At 35.2% G+C, this 18,548-nt stretch overlaps 1 protein-coding gene across 4 annotated transcripts; it reads left to right on the top strand.

The window, feature by feature from the left end:
• Nucleotides 1–919: 919 nt before the first annotated feature.
• LOC128220272 (excitatory amino acid transporter-like) lies at nucleotides 920–18,240 on the top strand. 4 transcript variants are annotated; one of them, XM_052928604.1, is made up of 12 exons: nucleotides 920–971; nucleotides 3,862–3,990; nucleotides 4,426–4,500; nucleotides 4,940–5,062; nucleotides 9,521–9,605; nucleotides 11,057–11,208; nucleotides 11,555–11,681; nucleotides 12,195–12,289; nucleotides 12,834–12,972; nucleotides 16,187–16,381; nucleotides 17,222–17,356; nucleotides 17,903–18,240. In XM_052928604.1, exons 1-12 carry the CDS (start codon nucleotides 962–964, stop codon nucleotides 18,078–18,080), a joined length of 1,443 nt encoding a protein of 480 aa, XP_052784564.1. In that variant the 5' UTR covers nucleotides 920–961; the 3' UTR covers nucleotides 18,081–18,240. The 4 variants fall into 4 exon arrangements, with proteins under 4 accessions (XP_052784564.1, XP_052784563.1, XP_052784566.1 ...); XM_052928603.1 differs by lacking the exon at nucleotides 920–971 and having other exon boundaries at nucleotides 3,828–3,990; XM_052928606.1 differs by lacking the exon at nucleotides 920–971 and having other exon boundaries at nucleotides 3,828–3,990; nucleotides 16,187–16,255.
• Nucleotides 18,241–18,548: the final 308 nt, after the last annotated feature.

Raw genomic sequence — 18,548 nt, forward strand, 5'->3', positions numbered from 1 at the left:
TAGAGTTTGTGCTCAGATTTAAATACGTCCAGGTGCCGCATAAGATAATTTGATTTTTCACGATGACAACGCGCCAAATCATCGGGCCGAGGATCGCTAATGACAATTGACTTCCGTTGAAGCGTCTGAAACATCCTTCATACAGTCCAGAGCTGGCTCCCATGGATTTCGCGTTGTTCACCAGGTTAAAGGGTGAGCTTCGAGGCCGGAATTTTGGTTCAGAGATGTTTTGATAATTTGGTAGAGAGACACCGAAAATGTATCTGTGCGTGCGGCGAATATTTTGAAAAGGCGTAACGTTAAACGTGCCGTCGCGTTATTTTTTGCTCTACAAAGTGCTCCGTGTTGTTCATGGTTATGTGTTAAAGGGTGATGCTATTTTATTGCATGTTGTTTGTTTCCTGTAAAATTTGCAACACCACTTCCAAATACAACTGCCTACAGTACTGTTGTTTTATTTAGATATAAGGTAAACATTTTCGATATCATGAGCAGAGTCCGGAAACTTTACGACTAACCCTCGTAGATCATAATCTCTAAACAAGTTTTGAACTAATCAATAACTGGACGAAACTAAACACCCGCATATACGCATCTAACTGAATACCAAATACGAACTATTATCCGAATCATTAGCTTGTTGTAAAAACAGTTATGTTCTAAAAGTCATACTTAGGGAAATTGTAAATATAATTGTTTCAATTAGTTGTTTATATATCCTTCAAAGGTGAATAACAAACGGCATTTGTTCCATTTATAAATTAACCTTTTCATACCATCTGAACGAATTATTTATGTAAGGTTTATGTAACGAACCGATACCATTGAATTGAACGAATCATTCTACGTTTTGTCGGAGATGAGCCGGTGTGAAACTGAACCTTTCATGATCAACATCAGCGGTAAAGAAGTGTTTATATATAACCCAGGTACTAGTCAAAACCAGTTTACAAAAGTACTGATGTTATACGGTGAGTACCATTTTTTCTAATGCATAGTAAGTTATATAATGCTTAATTTAACTGTTTACCTTTAAATTAAAACTATTTATAATGTATAATTAGGCAACTGATAATCGTTAATAACAACGAATCTGTTTTTATAATAATACAGGTAAATGATAATATTCAGTTTATCGTCTGCATGAGAAGACTTCGTTTAAGGCTTCTTAATCACTATATCTGCTGATGTGGAATGCTTTCATTCTTGAATAGCAGTATTCACACCGTACCAACTCAGGCAAAACGTATATGGATTTGATCAGTAAACGGCCAGCAACCGGCTCTGGGACCGTGCTTACGAACAGTCTCAAGACTGAGTCTGAAAGTTGGACTCAGTCTCAGCACCTGAGTCCAAGTCCAGACTCAGCTGAGCTTGTCGAATATTACATGATTTCAAACAGTCTCTGACTCAGTCTCAACGTTGAGCCTGAGTCCGATTCCGCAATATTTATACTTGCATGAACGTAAGCGGCCATTGTTTACTTTTTCAAGCGTTATCGTTCTTGAACTTTGCTCAGAATTTCTAGACGCATATTACCGATGTAGTCAAAATCAGATACCTGTACAATGCAAGCGCCTGAGTGGCTGTCGGCGGGGTTTGATGTAAAATGTCGCTAGAAAAACAAAGGACTACCTGGGATGATAAAGAGCGACTGTGTGCCGTGCGGCTAGTGATTGAACAGTACGACGTGTTATACGGGGGATTCGCCGACGGAATCACATTCAAAGAAAAGTCGGCCGCCTGGAATAAGGTGGCCGATCACTTGAATGCGTAAGTTCTATTAAGCTGTTTAAACGTTACCTTTTCCTTAAATCATAAATGATTAAGCTTTCAGTGGCTAGTTACATCTAAAATTTAACGCAATGAGATGGAATTAATAAACACGATAGTTTACCGCATTATCATCATCGTACTGTCATATTATCGCGTTTTCGTTATCGTTATGTCGCGTTTTCATCATCGTGATTTCGCGTTTTCATCATCGTACTTTTGAGTATCGCGTTTCAGATCAACACATTCACAGGCGATGGTCCTAACGGCATTCCGTAGTTTGTGGTGATGAACTTGCGTGTCAGTAATTAAATGAAAACACAGGAACACGTCCACATGTGAACCATTAAATAAATACTCTGTTTAGAAGCCATAATTTTGGTCAAGCAGTGCCATTGAGATTTAAACCTAGTTGTGAAAGAGGTGTTTAAATGTTGGTGTTAAAAACAGCTTGATAGAACAAAAACATTTTTTGAAGGAACGTTTGAGGTGAATGTTTTGCTTTGTCAAGATTTGCATTTCTATCGGTGATACAAACCAAAAAAGTGATACATGTATATCCGTTTTTCTTTCAGAATATTAAAGTGTAAATATAAATTGGGCAGTCACAGGTGTCAAAGAAAGTAATATAATCACAAAAGTTGCCCGGCCTTTTTGATATTCGTCCAGAAAGTATAGCCCGACAATAAAAAAGTCAAAAACTGCACAAAATATCAGACACACTGAATTTTCAACAAGTTATATAGAACTGAAGCCGTGATTGGATGAGTAACAAGACGTATGACTTCGAATGCGCATACATTTCTAATTTTGCAATTATAATGCTTCCCGAACGGAGAGCATATAGTTGCAGCTTTGTCCGTCCGTCAGGCTGGCCAGCTATCCGTCCGTCCGTCCGTCAGGCTGTCCAGCTACCCATCCGTCCGTCCTTGCGTCTGTCCGTCACCCCATTGTCCGGAGATTAACTAAGTACTGATTGTATTGGAATAAGACTTGGTATACATATATATTTCATCGAGAGGCAGTGCAGTGCACAAGAACTGTAATTCTATCGTTGCATATGTATTAATTTATCGCTCCTTAACCATTTATTGGTGCTTGTCCGGGCCATATCTTGGAAAACACTAAAGGGATTGAAATTGCAATGAGAAGAAGTGGTGCAGTGCACAAGAACCATAATCCTATCATGCTTTATTTATTATTAAGTTATCTCCCCTTAACCAATTTTTCAAAATTCGTGCTCGCACACTCTTGTCCGCTAACTTCCTTGAAAACTCTTGACTGGATTGAAATAAAACATGGTATATAAATAGATGGTAATGAGGGGAAGTGCACTGCATCAGAATCATAATCATATAAATGCATAATTATGAAGTTATATTCTCTAAACGATGTTTTCATAATCGGTGCTTGTTCGGCTCATATCTTGGAAAAGTTGGAATGTTTTATAGGGATTCAAATGGAATTGGTATATATAAATAGATGGCAATGATATTTTGAAATGTTTGCAGATCCATATTCACATTGTGTGTATACCACGTGATAAATTGCGTCATAAATGCTACGTCGGAAGGCAATATTTTGCTTCGAATGAAGGCTTTAAACAAAGATAACTTTCCTATTTCTTCACCTCCCCCTGGATTTTTGTTTAACTACAGATCCGATATGGTGCCATTTGGCGTATATATGGCGCGTATTTAGTCATTAAAAAAAGCTTCATAATTCACTTGAATAAAATATATTTTTGTCTTACGTATGATGTAGAGTACCAGAACTAAAAAACAAAGCTTTGGTACCAACTTGTCAAATAAGCTTCAAAGTAGAAAATACTATGTAATGGTTAAATAAGCGTGTCTAGTTGGTTTTGTTTAGACAGCAATATATTAGGCCTTGGTCGAGTGCCTTTAAATAGGATCATTGTTACTTAATTGGCTTGTTCCTATAGTGTCCATTGTAAAAAAATTCAGTGTGTACGTGTGTACTTCCGTTAAACTGACAACAACGCCTTAGCACCATCCGGAAAACAATCAAATTCAAGTCTACTGCTGTAATTAATAAAGATGACGGGAACAAATCATTGTTGTTCAGGAAAGTTTGGGCGATGCCTCAAACGAGAGGCTCTTCTGCTAACGACCTTGGTAGCTGTGGGACTCGGTATAGGCATTGGGTTTGCAGTCAGGACATCTGGTCCCTCGGCCACCGCTCTTATGTGGATAGGTATCTTTTGTTTGTTATTTTACATTCTAACAACGTACAATTCAACTTAAAGAATGAAAATAATCTGCTCATTGTTTGTTTTCTTTTTAATGAAAAGAAGTGCGAAAACGTATGCCATTGTATAAGATTTAAGAAGCTATATAAGAAAGTATGTTGCTCTATGATTCCCTAGGTGAAACTAATGTATCACAATATATATGCACTTACGGTACGGTTATATGCGTCGCATGCTCAGGAGAAATTTTACACCATTGAATCCCACATCTCAATTATATACATGTAGCTTAAAGTAGAATGGCCATTTTTTCGTTTGAGATGAGTAACTAATGCGTAGCTAACATGTGGACTTGGGTTCGTCGTAGTTTCCTTTGTAATACGAGTACACGTTAATTTTATTTATGTTGATTGTTGTGTGGTTCATGCTTTCTCCGCCAGGTTTACCCGGTCAGCTGTACCTGCGAGCCTTGCGTCTCATGATTGTACCTTTGGTCATTTGCAGCGTTATTGTAGGTGAGTCATTAGTTTTTACGTCAACTCTGTTTCTTGTCCCCACTACCAGTTTAATAATATTATCTTTTGCTGTTACAAAGAAGTTCTCGAGGTAACGGGCATACGCTTTTATTTCGTCATACTGCTTCCGAAATTTGTTGTAACTACATGTTTATATCATTGTAGCTATATTTATTCTAACGCAATCGGAACACATCGGCCTTCTCCGCCAGTTTATGGCATCAAATCAAAAACGTAATTTATAAAAAAAATACCTGAAATGAATTATGGACCTAAAGGATTTCACATCGGATGAGGTCATTATATTCTTAGTAACATAAACTTTGACGTTATATTTCCCGCTTACGTCATAATTACTATGACACCTACTTCTGCTTGTCCTGATTTCTTTTTAAATTAAAGCTTTACCAATTGTCGATTTTCTTTTATTTCTTTTTAGGTACGGCGTCACTCGATGCAAAACAAAACGGAAAGATTACAATTGTGTCGTTTATTTACATCTTTGTCACCAACATGATCGGCACCATCCTCGGAATTCTTGGCTGGCTGGTCTTCCAGCCTGGTAACATTTAATTTTATGTTTGAATTTGATAAATGTATAAGCCATTATCATATAAAGTATCCATAAAATAATTAAATAATGTTTGTAGTGTACTGGTACGCGCTTAATCGTAAAATTAAAAGGCTCTCAATTAATATTTTTTCAATAAATATCGAAATATAACCTGCTTTTGAGCAACGCGGCCATAGTTATTATGGCTTTGACGCTGTATGCCAGTTACACTAGTGAAGTTCTTGTCACAGAGAAAAACATAAATATACAATATGAATATTCATTTCTTAATTGTGTTTTTTTCTGCAAAATTAATATGCCAATTTGAAAACAAAATCGTTTGTATAATAATAATAATAATAATAATAATAATAATAATAATAATAATAATAATATAATAATAATAATAATAATAATAATAATAATAATAATAATAATCATAACAACTTTATTTAACGAAGGTTACATACTAAGTGTACAATCATTACACAGACATACTACTTATTTCCAGCATGGCCTTCACACAAAAAGTATTACAAAAACACATATACTAAGTTACATATTAAGCAACATAAAAAAAAACATACAATCACACTATCACTATCATACATTTCTTCGACAAACACAACTCAATTTAATATGATAATTATAAATTGCAATAATTTCATACTGTATATAATATAGATATATTCAGTAAAACCACATTCAATCAATATATATTTTCAACATTTACATATTTGGTAGTATCCATTACAAGCTGTTGCAAGAATGTCATATACGTACATTAACACAATTCACAATTCATGTAAACAATGAACTTTTTATTATAATGTGAATTAAATAAAGTGTCAAGATTGTTTTTCATGTGATAAAATTATTCTGCCAATACGTAGCATTTTAATGCATGTTTAAAGGCTGGTAGCTTATCTTTACATTTAATGTATGTAAGAAGAGAATTCCAAATTTTCACTGCTTTACAGGCAAATGTATTTTTGATATAGTTTGTTCTAGGTTTTACAACAAAAAGATCCTTGTTTTCTGATGAACGCAAGCTATGGTGCTCATTTTTGGCAAATGTTAACAATTCTGTGAAGTACGAAGGAGTTAAACATTTCATGCTTTTGAAAACAAGTAATGAAAGATGATAATAGCACCTGTCTTCAAAAGAGAGCAACCCTGACTGTTTGAATATGTTTCCACAGTGGCTAGTTCCCGACTTCATTATTAGCTTAATCGCTCTTTTCTGAATATTAGTGATTTTTGTGGTATCTGAGGAATGTGTAAGTCCCCAGACACTACAACAGTACTCCATGTTTGACATGATATATGCATTATAATACAATAATTTCATCTCGTCTGTTAGATAATATGCTATTCTTCTTAGAATGTGACAATTTTGAATTAAGCTTATTCACTAAAGTCTTAACATGTGTATGCCATGACAATGTCTGATCAACATGCACCCCGAGGACCTTTTGACATTTCACGTTTTCTACTGACAATCCATCTATTGATAGTTCAAGTTGCAATGCATGTTTTGCCTTATAATTAGTACATAGAATCATACATTTGGTTTTTGATGGATGGATTGACATATTATTTGTCTTACACCAACAGTTCACACTATTAAGACTTTTTTGTAGATCTGATTGAATGCTCAATATACTTGGACCTATTTTGTATAACGTGGAATCATCTGCACATAAGTCAATACATGAATTGGAAGAAATTAAAGGCATATCATTGACGTATATTAGAAAAAGTAAGGGATCGAGTATTGATCCTTGAGGGACACCCGACATAGTTTTCATTTTCTCAGAATTAATGTTGTTCCTTTTCAAAATTGCATCCTGTTAGTCAGATAGGACCTAAATAACTTCATAGACCTTTCTGTGAAGTGATGAAGTTTAAGTTTATGTAGGAGTATTTCATGGTCAACTAAGTCAAATGTTTTTTGGAGATCGAGATAAATGGCCCCTACATAATCACCACTGTCTATACCCTTCAACCATGTATCTATAAGATGGGATAATGCAGTCTGACATGAGTGATTTGGACGGAAACCCGACCGATTTTTGTGTATAATATCCGTTTTCTTAAAAACATTTGCAACTGAGACGCAATATGTCGTTCAAATATCTTTGATAAAGTATTGAGAATGGATATAGGGCGATAGTTTCCCGGTTCGTACTTATTTCTTGATTTGTGTATCGGGACAACAGAAGCTTCTTTCAATTTGTCAGGAAATATACCGCTTTCTATACTGTTATTGATGATAGAAGCTATTGCTGATGTTATGTAATCGCCACAATAGCGTAAAATGTTTGGTCCTATTCAATCAGGACCAGTGGACTTTGAAATGTCAAGTTTGTCAATGATGTGCTTTACATCAAGGGCTGTAATATTTCCACATTAAATTGATGATGTCGCAATTTTTCATCCAGATATTTCTGCAGAGTAGACCTTAGCAAATGGGTTTCTCTTAATTATATTAGATATATTGGTGAAGTGAGAATTTAAGGCTTCCAATATTTCCACTGTACCCTCAATATCTTTTTCATTTATGATAAGTTTATTTGGAATACTTAATTGGTGTGCTTTGTTGTTATTTGTGATATCATTCAGGTTTTGCCAAAGAAACTTTAAAGATTTATTATTTTTGATAGCATCGTTATAGAAGGATGTTTTGCTTTTGCGTATCAAAGATGAAATTTTGTTTCGTGTTTTTTGTAATTCTCAAAATCTTTGTGCAAAAACTAATAATCCCTCAAAAAAATTGTTTGTTTAATTTGATCCGAGAACCAAAACGGTTGACTCGCATGTTTAATTCTCTTTTGCTTGATTGTCGTATGGTTAGAAAGAGTAGTATGAATTGTATCATATAAAATGTCCAAAGCAAAGTTTGGATCTGCTATTGGATCGATAAGGATCAGATTTGAGTTAACTAAATCTGCTTTAAAAAGATCTTTATCGAAGCTTTTATAGCATCGATATGTTATTGAATCGTGACTGTTTTTCACTTGTTTCTTTCTTACTGATCTCGTGAAAGCGATAGGCAAGTGGTCGCTTATGGTATAATTATATACAGCAATATCTGAGATGAGATCTTTTCTTGTTGTATATATATGGTCTATAATAGACGAACCATTTGTATGAATCCTAGTTGGCGTTTCAATGATTTGAGAAAGTCCAAACTTGGAAAGAAAACTTTCCCATTTGTCATTATTGAATTTATTTGTTTTGTCTGGAAAATAATTGATGTTAAAGTCCCCTAGAGCATATAATTCACTATCCTTGCTTCCTAATTTGTTGTATTGAGTTTCAAATAGATATATCCATTTTTGTGAAGAATCAGGAGGTCTATATACAAAGTTTACTAAAAACGATTTACTTCTGGGTAAAGCGATTTGAACCCAGACGGATTTTAAAGTGTCGGACTCTAAATCATATCGCCTAACATATGAGAGTTTATTTGAAATGTAGACAATTATACCTCCGCCCCCTTTGTCGAGGCGTTTGTGTCGGAGAAGGATATGTTGTTCTTCCATTTGCCATTTGAAAAAAAAAGATAAGGTATTGCTATAATGCACCAGTCAATTGTAACCACGGCCCCCCAGGTCCGGGCGTATACCGGAGGTAGCCGCGGAAATGGGCCGTGTTTTTACCTTCTAGTGGCCCCGCAGTGCCGGGTGAATGCGGTGGATTTGTATTCGCACCAAATATAGCGGGGAATGGGCCTTACCTAGGGTCCCTTGGGTGCGGGGCCTTTGCGGGGGTTTTACCAGTAGTTCGCCCCCGAGTTTTGTCTTTTTGTGAAGTTCAAACGACGAAAAAAACGGCCGAAGATTGCCAACCACATTCAGTATTCTTAAAATGACCTTTATATGTACATTTTTGAAGAAACTATAGGTTATTGAATTTAATATAAAAACGTGCACGAGTGCTTTGGCTGATTTAAGTGAAATTATCTAAGTGTCATATTGTTTCTATATGTTTATTTATTTGTATGACTGATCTTTAAGTAGAATTTAAATTGAAAAAACAACAACAACAACAACACGCCTTTTCATAACGTACGCTTAAAGTAATAAAATGATAATATACATCGAAGACTGCGTATGGCATTTTATTTGTGATAAACGCAGGAAATAAATTGTAAATTTAATGAGCAATGAACTTCAAATAAAGTTTACATGTCTTTGCTAGGTTATTAACGTGAACCGATTATGTATAGGATATATACTGACTTGACGTCACTTCCGACAGACCATAAAATGACTTCTTTCCAAACGTGTTTTTAAATAATTATGCACGTTCTGCAGACTACTAAGTTTAATGGAAGTTTACACACAATGTATCAACAGCTCACGCAACCAATATGAAATGACATGGCGTCTGTGAACAATATACATATTTGAGGACTGATTTTGCGTATGTAATCGAGTTTCTACCTTTTTACCACTACAGGGAAAGGAGGCGTTGGCCTTACTTCGAATGAAAAGGTTGAAGAGAATAAGATAGAGACACATGATATCTTTGCTGATCTGATCAGGTATGAATTTTTTATTCTCTAACAATGGTTCAAATGAGAACAAGCACGCAAGCCCGAGACTGGTTACAGGCCTGTCGGCCTTGTTCATTGTGAAATATCACATGAAAAAAAGGCTTGTAGACTTCGCTGCGAAAACAATTCCATTTCTGTTTTCCATTTTCTTGTCCTTTTAAAATTGTTTGTATATTCATTATTGTGCAAGTCACTGTTTTACAATTCAAAATAAGGCTTCCTACGTTTTCTGATCGACTTTTATGTTTACCTTGACTCGCGATTCTTCTCGGTAAGTTATGTATTGGGGTTTAAGTTAGGTTTTAAAATAAGACGAGCGTGATCCATATGGCTCATCTTGCAATCTTCGGTTGCATTTTGCTATTTTCAGAAAATGTTTGACTAGCTTGTCGGAATTTATTTTATATAGTTGCGATTGAATACTTAATTAACTACCGGAATAGCCACGGAAATTGCCGAAATGCATTCGTATTTTGATCCGTTTGTTCCGTTCTTTACGATTGGTTCCCGATTGACCAACGGACTTATGTATAAAGGAGAAACCGAAAGTTATATTTGTTGAACTTCCATTTTGAATTATATGTTGTTCTTGTAATATGCTGGAATTTTTTCTCATTTGAGAATGATGATATGTTTCTGTTTTAAAATGTTTACTTACAGAAGTGAATTGAATAGACAAGACAATGCTTATATTTTCTTTCTCAAATATTTAACTGTTGTTATTTCACCTACTCAATGATTTGAATCTTTGGGCTTGTTAATTTCTATCCGGGCTTGTTCAGAGTTCAAGTATATATTTTACTTATATCGTTACATTTATTCCATCAAGCACAGGCGCCTTGTTACCAAAATGCTGAATTGCAGAATGGCCATATTTTGTTTCTTTTTAATATGTTTTAGAAGAATTATCTGTTTATAAAATCATTGCAAAGATGTTTTTGTTTATAATTTTATAAAGGAAGTTCGCTCTACAGTATTCTCTCGAGTTACACTGTCCTCCTCAAAGAAATCATACACTGTCGATGACTGCATCATCAAACCCTAAAGTACGGCACATCACAGAATGTAATCCCTATACAAGCGTGCGGTCTTCAACACTAGTAGTGTCTTTCCAACGCATTCACAATTTACATCGTCAGAAATATCTTCCCGAGTAACCTGTTTGAGGCGACCTCATTGGACTTAGTATTATAAATTACGGAACGTCACAGAATGTAATCCCTATACAAGAGTGCAGTCACCAACACTAGTAGTGTCTTCCCAACGCATTCCCAATAAAATTCCATCGTTTGCAGAAATATCTTTCCTGGTTGAGGCGACCACATGGGACTTAGTATTATAAATTACGGAACGTCACAGTTAGTTATGCATAAACATGTCTGCGGTCACCAACAATAGTAGTGTCTTCCCAACACATTCACAATTAACATCGTTTTCAGAAATATCTTCCCGAGTAACCTGTTTGAGGCGACATTTCAGCAAGACCAGACTCAATACCAGAAGGAGATAAATACCGTGTCTCCAGATTCAAACACGACCGTTGTCATCATCACAAAGTCACTCGGAAAAACTGGTGGCGCAAACCTGCTTGGTATACCATTTTCCATCAACACGTTATATTATTCAACTCGAATATATAATTGATTCATGCTTTATTTGTTTATATTTGTAAATACATTGACTCCCTACTCAAATCCTAAATAATTTAGTGAAACATAACAAGGTCACTTTTTTGAGACCGTAGGGGCAACTTAATCTGAAATATGAAACCAGCAGTCTTGCCGGATGATTGAGATTTATTGACGCAAACATCAGTAGTATGTATATCACAACCACCTTTAATGGCTATTATTTATAATATTGAAGAAAGTAGAAGTGATGTCCATTTAAAGTTTAAAGTGATTGCTCGTACAATGTCCTCTTGAATGTATTCCCAGGGCTTATATTTGTTTGTATCGTGGTGGGCATTGCAGCCTCCGCCTTGAAGGAAAAGGGGAAACCGTTCATTCTCTTCTTTGAATCTGCTGCCGCCATTGTGACCAAGGTTATCCGTTGGTTCATGTGGTAATAAAACTTAATACTTCTTTATCTTATCTCGATTGTGAAAACAGGTGTAACCTAATGTAAGAGTCCGTGTCTTAGGTAGAAACCATGACCGGTGTCCGTTTAGATGCTTAAAGAACACGCCCCTGGCTCGTACTTTTGCATGCTTAATGAGCGGACCGCTCGTCCACTCATCTTCTAAATATCACTTGTATTTGATAATTTGAAGATTTTGTCATTTTGAGTTATAAATTGAAACGGATGAAGGGAATCGTTTTTCGTTTTTTTTTTAAATTACTTCCCTTAGTAAATGATACAATTAAATACAAAAATGGACTAGTTGTATTGATATTGTCTTATGACATTGAATTTATTTGACAAAAAGCAGAACATATTATTCTTTTATTCTTTTTTAAAGGAAACAACGCCTTTTGACCAATATGTGTATCTCATATTATCGGTGTATCATAACATGACTGTTGTAATTGGACATGTTCTTTACATCCAGCGCTTGTGTGCACCATTTGTATTCAGGTTGACGCCGACTGGTGTGTTAAGTCTTATCCTAGCAACATTTGCTAGTCTTGATGACGTCGGTGCTGTCTTCAGGGAACTCAGTCTCTTTATTGGTAAGCGTTCACATTTGTAATGCTTCATACAACTCGCTTAAATGTCACTTTTTGTAATCTTATGGCTCATGTTTAAATGTAAGCACTGACGGTACGGATGGACGGTGCTATTCCTGAACATTCCTGCGCTCAATAGAGGAACCAGCGGGTACTAAATGTGCAGTTTATATAGCATTTTTATGAGTTTTCATCAGTTTTCATCAGTTAAGATAAGATAAGTTCTCTGGTGACCATAATAGGCTATCAAATCGAATAGCACGTCCATAATATAGGTTTTATTCACGTTAAAAATTTAGAGATATAGACTTCTGTCTTGTTAGCTTAATTCTTTCACAGAGCTTTGATTTTTTAGATTAAAAGATGTGTTTTACCAGGGAAAATTGACTGTGTTTGGCAATGCCCGGTTAGATAAACCGAGTAAGATGAAGCACATACATTTTAACTATAGTGCATATACATATTAATTAGATGATTTGTTTTAATTATAACTACGTTTGTTTCGAAGGTGTTTTTGTTTGCCTAATTATTGCATTTATCACACTAGGAGCCGTAATTGTGGCACTTGTGGTTCAGCAAGTGATTGTTTTACCACTAATCCTCTTCCTGACCACGAGGAACAACCCCTTTGTCCATCTCAAGAACATTGGCCGCCCATGGATAATTGCTTTTTCAACAGCTAGCTCGTACGTCTGAATGTGTTTTAGTTTTCTTACATTTCATATATATATATATATATATATATATATATATATATATATATATATATATATATATATATATATGAGTGTTTAATGTTGATATACATTACGTTGCTTAATAAAGATTATACTTAAGAACACATATATGATTTTAATTGAACTGAAAGTTAACCTGAAAGCATTACACACATAAACAAACATCATCCAATTATAATGGATGTTATTCTCATGTAAGAACTCGGACGTCCTGCACAGTGATTAGCCATACAATATTAACAAAACCCACATCCTTTTGTTTCATGTGTAAAATCAATTATGAACTGGGTTAATTTCGAACCAATAGCAGTGTTCCTCGAAACATGATATGTAATTGCTTATTGTTTCAAATTAATAGTTTTATTGATGTTTCTTCAAGTTTACGCCATTTTCACAGTATTTTGAGCAGCTACAATTCACGCAAGTTAACATTGGACTTTTTTCCTTGTAAGGGCTATAACTTTGTCATGCAGGGAGGGATTTTAAAATTACTTGGTACATGTGTTTGTACATACAGACGACATGTCACATGGAAGACACACGCCCCTACCCCAACAGTCAAGGTCACACGCACAGATAAATTGGTAAATGAATTCCGTACATTACATGTGTCGTCCCTACCTCAAAGGCCAAGGTCACACTTACAAGTTTATCATTATGGAATGCTGAATTTATTGTTGGTCGTGTCCGGGCTGTAGTTATATCTTCCAAAGAGTGATTTTAACATAGATTGCCACATATGTTAAGTATTAGAAGTTTATGTGTCTCAGGCATAACCCCCGACCCTACCTAAACGTTCAAGGTCATACTTAGAGTTCAGTTATTTTGGAACGCTTCATATATGCACATAGATTGAGTGTCAGGGCTGAAAACTTTTCATGCACGGATATATTGTAAAATTACTTCGCCCATGTGTTCTGTTCCTTAAGACGACGAGTCTGTGTGAAGCCAATGTCTCTACCATTTACTGGATCACTCCTCCACGCTTGATGTAAACCATTATGGGAGGCATTATATGTATATAGTTTATGACATTAGTAATGTCAAAACTCATTGAACTAGATATCAGGTCGGGGGAATTAGTTACTTACTGTGACAATTTTCTTTTTTTACGTATGTTTTTACACTATCGTTTTTATGTAAAATGAAATGATTTCACTCTAACACTTCAGGTTTTTCAATTAAGGCCATCTGAAGCGTCCATGATATTTCTCTGTATTATTATTTTTCTAAATTCAAAGTAATTTTGTTCTACACTAATTATTTTGTGAATTGTTTGGTCCTTGCCTTAATATGTATGTTTGTATAAAAAACACTTTTAGCACGACTATTCACAGAATAAGGTGGCTCTACAACTCGCCCCGGTGTCGGCGTCCTGTTAAGGTTTTAACGCAAGTTGACATTTTAATAGACTTAATACTTCACGAATTTATTAACGACCATCTTACAATTAGATTACATAACTCCATAGTATTCTAAATACAAATTATGGCCATTGATCGTGTTAATAAGGGTAATTTTTTGGGCAATTTAAGGTTTTCATATCTCATGTACTGTTCATTCAATGGCCTCATGTTTTACACAGTAGCCATCAAACAATTATAACCTAACTCCATGTAATGCATGTTTTAACTCTTAATACAAATTACGGCCTTTGATTGACCTTTTTTTGCTCTTGTATATTATGTTTGTTTTGCCTTTGACAGGCATTTGTTGAAATATGTATAACAAAGTGAAACCTGGCTATTAGAATGACGTACGATTTTGTTCGTGCGGGGCGGCGGGAGAGCGGCCTTAAGCTCAATTATGGAAGCGAATAAGTTTCTATACATGGTTTTATGGAATTGCGTTTAAAGCCTCTAGTTTCAAGGTCAATGTTACTAAAAATACAAAATGGTTGGTACTGAGTAACGTAAGTTAGGGTTGACATATTGCAACTATACTTGGATTTCATGAGGATTTTTAGAGACCATTTATGGCTTTGTGTTTTGGGCCCCGAGAAGCATGGTCAAGGTCAAGGTCACTGTAACTTAAAATAGAAAAAAATGGTTGGTACTGAGTAACGTAAGTTAGGGTCGATATATTGTGAGTAATCTTGGTATATTTGAAATAATGAATAGTTTATGTAGATCTTTCATGGGAATGTGTTTTGGGCCCCTAGGTTCAAGGTCGCTATTACTAAATTCAAATAGAAAAAAGGTACTGGTATAACTTTAGTAAGGGTTGACATATCGCAACTTAACTTATATACGAAGGGCAAATGGATACATTTTATGGAATTGCGTTTGTGGCCCATTAGGTAAAGATCAAGGTCACTATTACTAAAATAGATAACAGTTTTGAATTGAATAACTTTAGTTAGGGCTGCCATATTGTAACCAAACTTGGAATGTAGCAATTTTTATGGATGACTTACATGGGATTGAATTTGGTACCCTAGGATCAAGGTCAATTTCACTGTAACTAAATTGGAAGTACAATTAAAACTGAGTCACACAACGAATGCTGAAGTTCTTCAGTCAATCATTGAATATTCGGTTTTGTCGCATTGCGGCGTTTCTTGTTTACTTTTTTTTATTGCTTTTGACAGACACAAATGACATCATTATTTTATTCATTTTTTAGACAAAGCGGTGTATAGTCGAGCGCGCTGTCTGAATCTGTTTTGGGTACTGTCGAGACAAATAGAACAATTAAAAATGATATTAGGAAGCTATTCGCCACTGGATTAGATAGAACGTAACCCGAGTAAAGCTGGTTTTGACAAGAACTGTAAAAATCTGAATAATTCCGTATAACATGCAAGATAATAAACGGCTCAAATTCGGTACATATAAAAACACGTATGTTTCGATTAATGTATTTGTGGTAGGTCCATCAGTAGATTTATGCAAATAATTTATTTTATTCAATTTATTTACATTATTTATACAATACACTATACATGCAATATTTAACTTTGTGATAATTATTATTAAAACACACACAGATGTATACTATGAGGATGAATACAGATAAGAGTTAAGAACAATAATATTTACACGCTTTATTACTAATAAAATATCTAATATTCAACAACTGCGTAGAAATTCTGTCCGATACCCTTAAAAATAAGCAAACAAATAACAGTGAATTTACATATTTCCTTTGCCTTTACTTTAAGCGCAATATCCATTCCTGAGATGATTTACTCATGTGAGCACCTGTTGAAGATCGACAGTCGCATCACCCGGTTCGTTATCTCCTTCTGTGTGACCTTAAGCGCGAACGGGTCAGCCTTGTTTATAGCTTGCTCCTGTCTGTTTATCTGGAACTTGACGGGCGAAGTACCTACCGGCGGTGACGTGATTACACTTGGGTATGTGTTCGAGTTACTTAATTGAAGTAGATACAGTACATCTCTGTACGAAGGCTGATATATGTTAAACCAACTCAGTTAATAATGCCTTCGTAAAATGTATCTTTTTGAACGTTTAAAAATACATACAAAAGAAATATATCGGTATGCCTCGAGCACGAACACTTCTGAGTTTTCATAAATTACATACAGCATATCAGAAATAATAAATTATATAATAATTGTTCTTTGCATATTATATTGTATAATAATTATGATACCTGTTTAACCTGACTAACTAGGCAAAAAATGAGCACGCCGTCTTCGTGAGAGTTGGTATCATCTCTACCATACCAAACCACGTGTCAAAGGAAACACGCACATATATGCTAATCTTTTGCACTTGAAGAAACATTGTATCTCAAAAATAATATACACTCCCTGGTTCCTAATGTACACTAGTTCCTCGTATTGTATGTTTGAATCAATGAACGCCAGGATTTTTTCACTTCACATGACATTTGCTCTATTTTAGACGGAACATGGGTAGACCTTTTTACCTAATATTGTTGCTATTTTTCTAACAAACATAGGTTATATAGTTGATTGACTACGAAATTAACAATGTATTTTAAGAAAACATATAGATACAATGATATTTTTCACTTCACATGACATTTGCTCTATTTTAGACGGAACATGGGTAGACCTTTTTACCTAATATTGTTGCTATTTTTCTAACAAACATAGGTTATATAGTTGATTGACTACGAAATTAACAATGTATTTTAAGAAAACATATAGATACAATGATATATGTAATTCTACTTTTCAAACATATTTGAAATATATTATTTTCAGTTTGCTTGTGACAGTTTCGTCGTTAGCTATTCCTTCTGTGCCGAGCGCTTCCATCGTTACCATAGTGATGCTCCTTGATTCATTAAGCATTCCTGGAGAGGCTACCGCGTTGTTGTTTGGTCTGGAATTTCTTTTGTAAGCTTTTATCGTAATAATGAACACCCGGTCAAAACCTGTTTCGATGACTATAGGTTTGCTCGATCCCGTCCCTGATCAGTCAATTCGTACGTACGCACGTTTGTCCACATCTTTAGTGTCAGCTGTGTAACTGCTCTCTGGACGTAATTTGGTACAAATGGTCACCACCGAGAGCCATTCAGTCGTCCAAAACACATAGTTCTATAATTATTAGGTCAAGGTTAATTATGTTTTTCATGTTATAGTGACATTAGTTATGCATACATTTCTGCTCCTTTATGTAGTGATGTTTAAAATGTGATATTGGTTTGGAACGTCAAACCACATGCTTAAGTCAGTTGATTGTTATTCATTTGATTAAAATGAAAACCTTTTACTAGTATGTAACGTTGTTTTTCAGCATCTACCTGGTACGCAACATTGACTGTGGATTAAGATAATTAATTTTGAGAGCACCTAATACCCTTGCATTTATACAATCTAGTTCGTAGTTTTTAATATGTATAACGTTTCTCTTTATATCATTTCAATTGGTAAATTCAGAGACCGCCTCCGGACAACAAGTAGCGTGTCCAGCAATACAATGTGCGCCGCTGTGACTGCCCACTTCTGCCAAGTGCCTCGAAACCTATCTGCAAATAACACTAAGATGACAAACGGTGGCGAAAAGAACGAGCATATTATTCATAGACCAGAGGAATCATCTGTCGTTAGACTGTAGGTTGATAACGTATCGCGATAATTGAATAAGCCTGTTAAGTAACACTCTTATTCAAAATCAATACATACACATGTATAGCAAACATAAGTTTTGAGTGATACGCCTTTAACTACTTACTATATAATGCATTTATGGAAAATATTAAATTCGGATAACAAGATTGTAATTGTGTAACTATTTGAAAACGCAACAATATTAAATAGTAGTTATATTGCTTTGCACATGTCGGTCAGTCAGTCGGTCAGTAGGTCGGTCGGTAGGTCGGTCTATTGGTAGGTCGGTAGACCCAAGCATGTCCGAGTGAGTTTTCAAGAATACCTGGACCTATGACCCTCAAACTTAACTTCGAGTCTAAGCTTGACCAGTAGTTGAACCCTATTAATTTTAAGGTCATTCTGTCAAACGTCAAGATCACAGTAAAAAAACGCAAACAGCTTGTCTAAGTAAACTCGACATTGCCTGAATGTA

Source organism: Mya arenaria, chromosome 15, assembly GCF_026914265.1.
Source record: "Mya arenaria isolate MELC-2E11 chromosome 15, ASM2691426v1".
Classification (NCBI taxonomy): domain Eukaryota; kingdom Metazoa; phylum Mollusca; class Bivalvia; order Myida; family Myidae; genus Mya; species Mya arenaria.

What these genes read in the sequence shown, in the direction of transcription:
- LOC128220272 (XM_052928603.1), top strand. Translation starts at nt 3,834, where the DNA reads ATGACGGGAACAAATCATTGTTGTTCAGGAAAGTTTGGGCGATGCCTC. An exon ending in TGGTGGCGCAAACCTGCTTG is followed by an intron (nt 11,209 to 11,554) that starts GTATACCATTTT and finishes ATGTATTCCCAG; the next exon opens with GGCTTATATTTGTTTGTATC. An exon ending in GGAACTCAGTCTCTTTATTG is followed by an intron (nt 12,290 to 12,833) that starts GTAAGCGTTCAC and finishes TTATCACACTAG; the next exon opens with GAGCCGTAATTGTGGCACTT.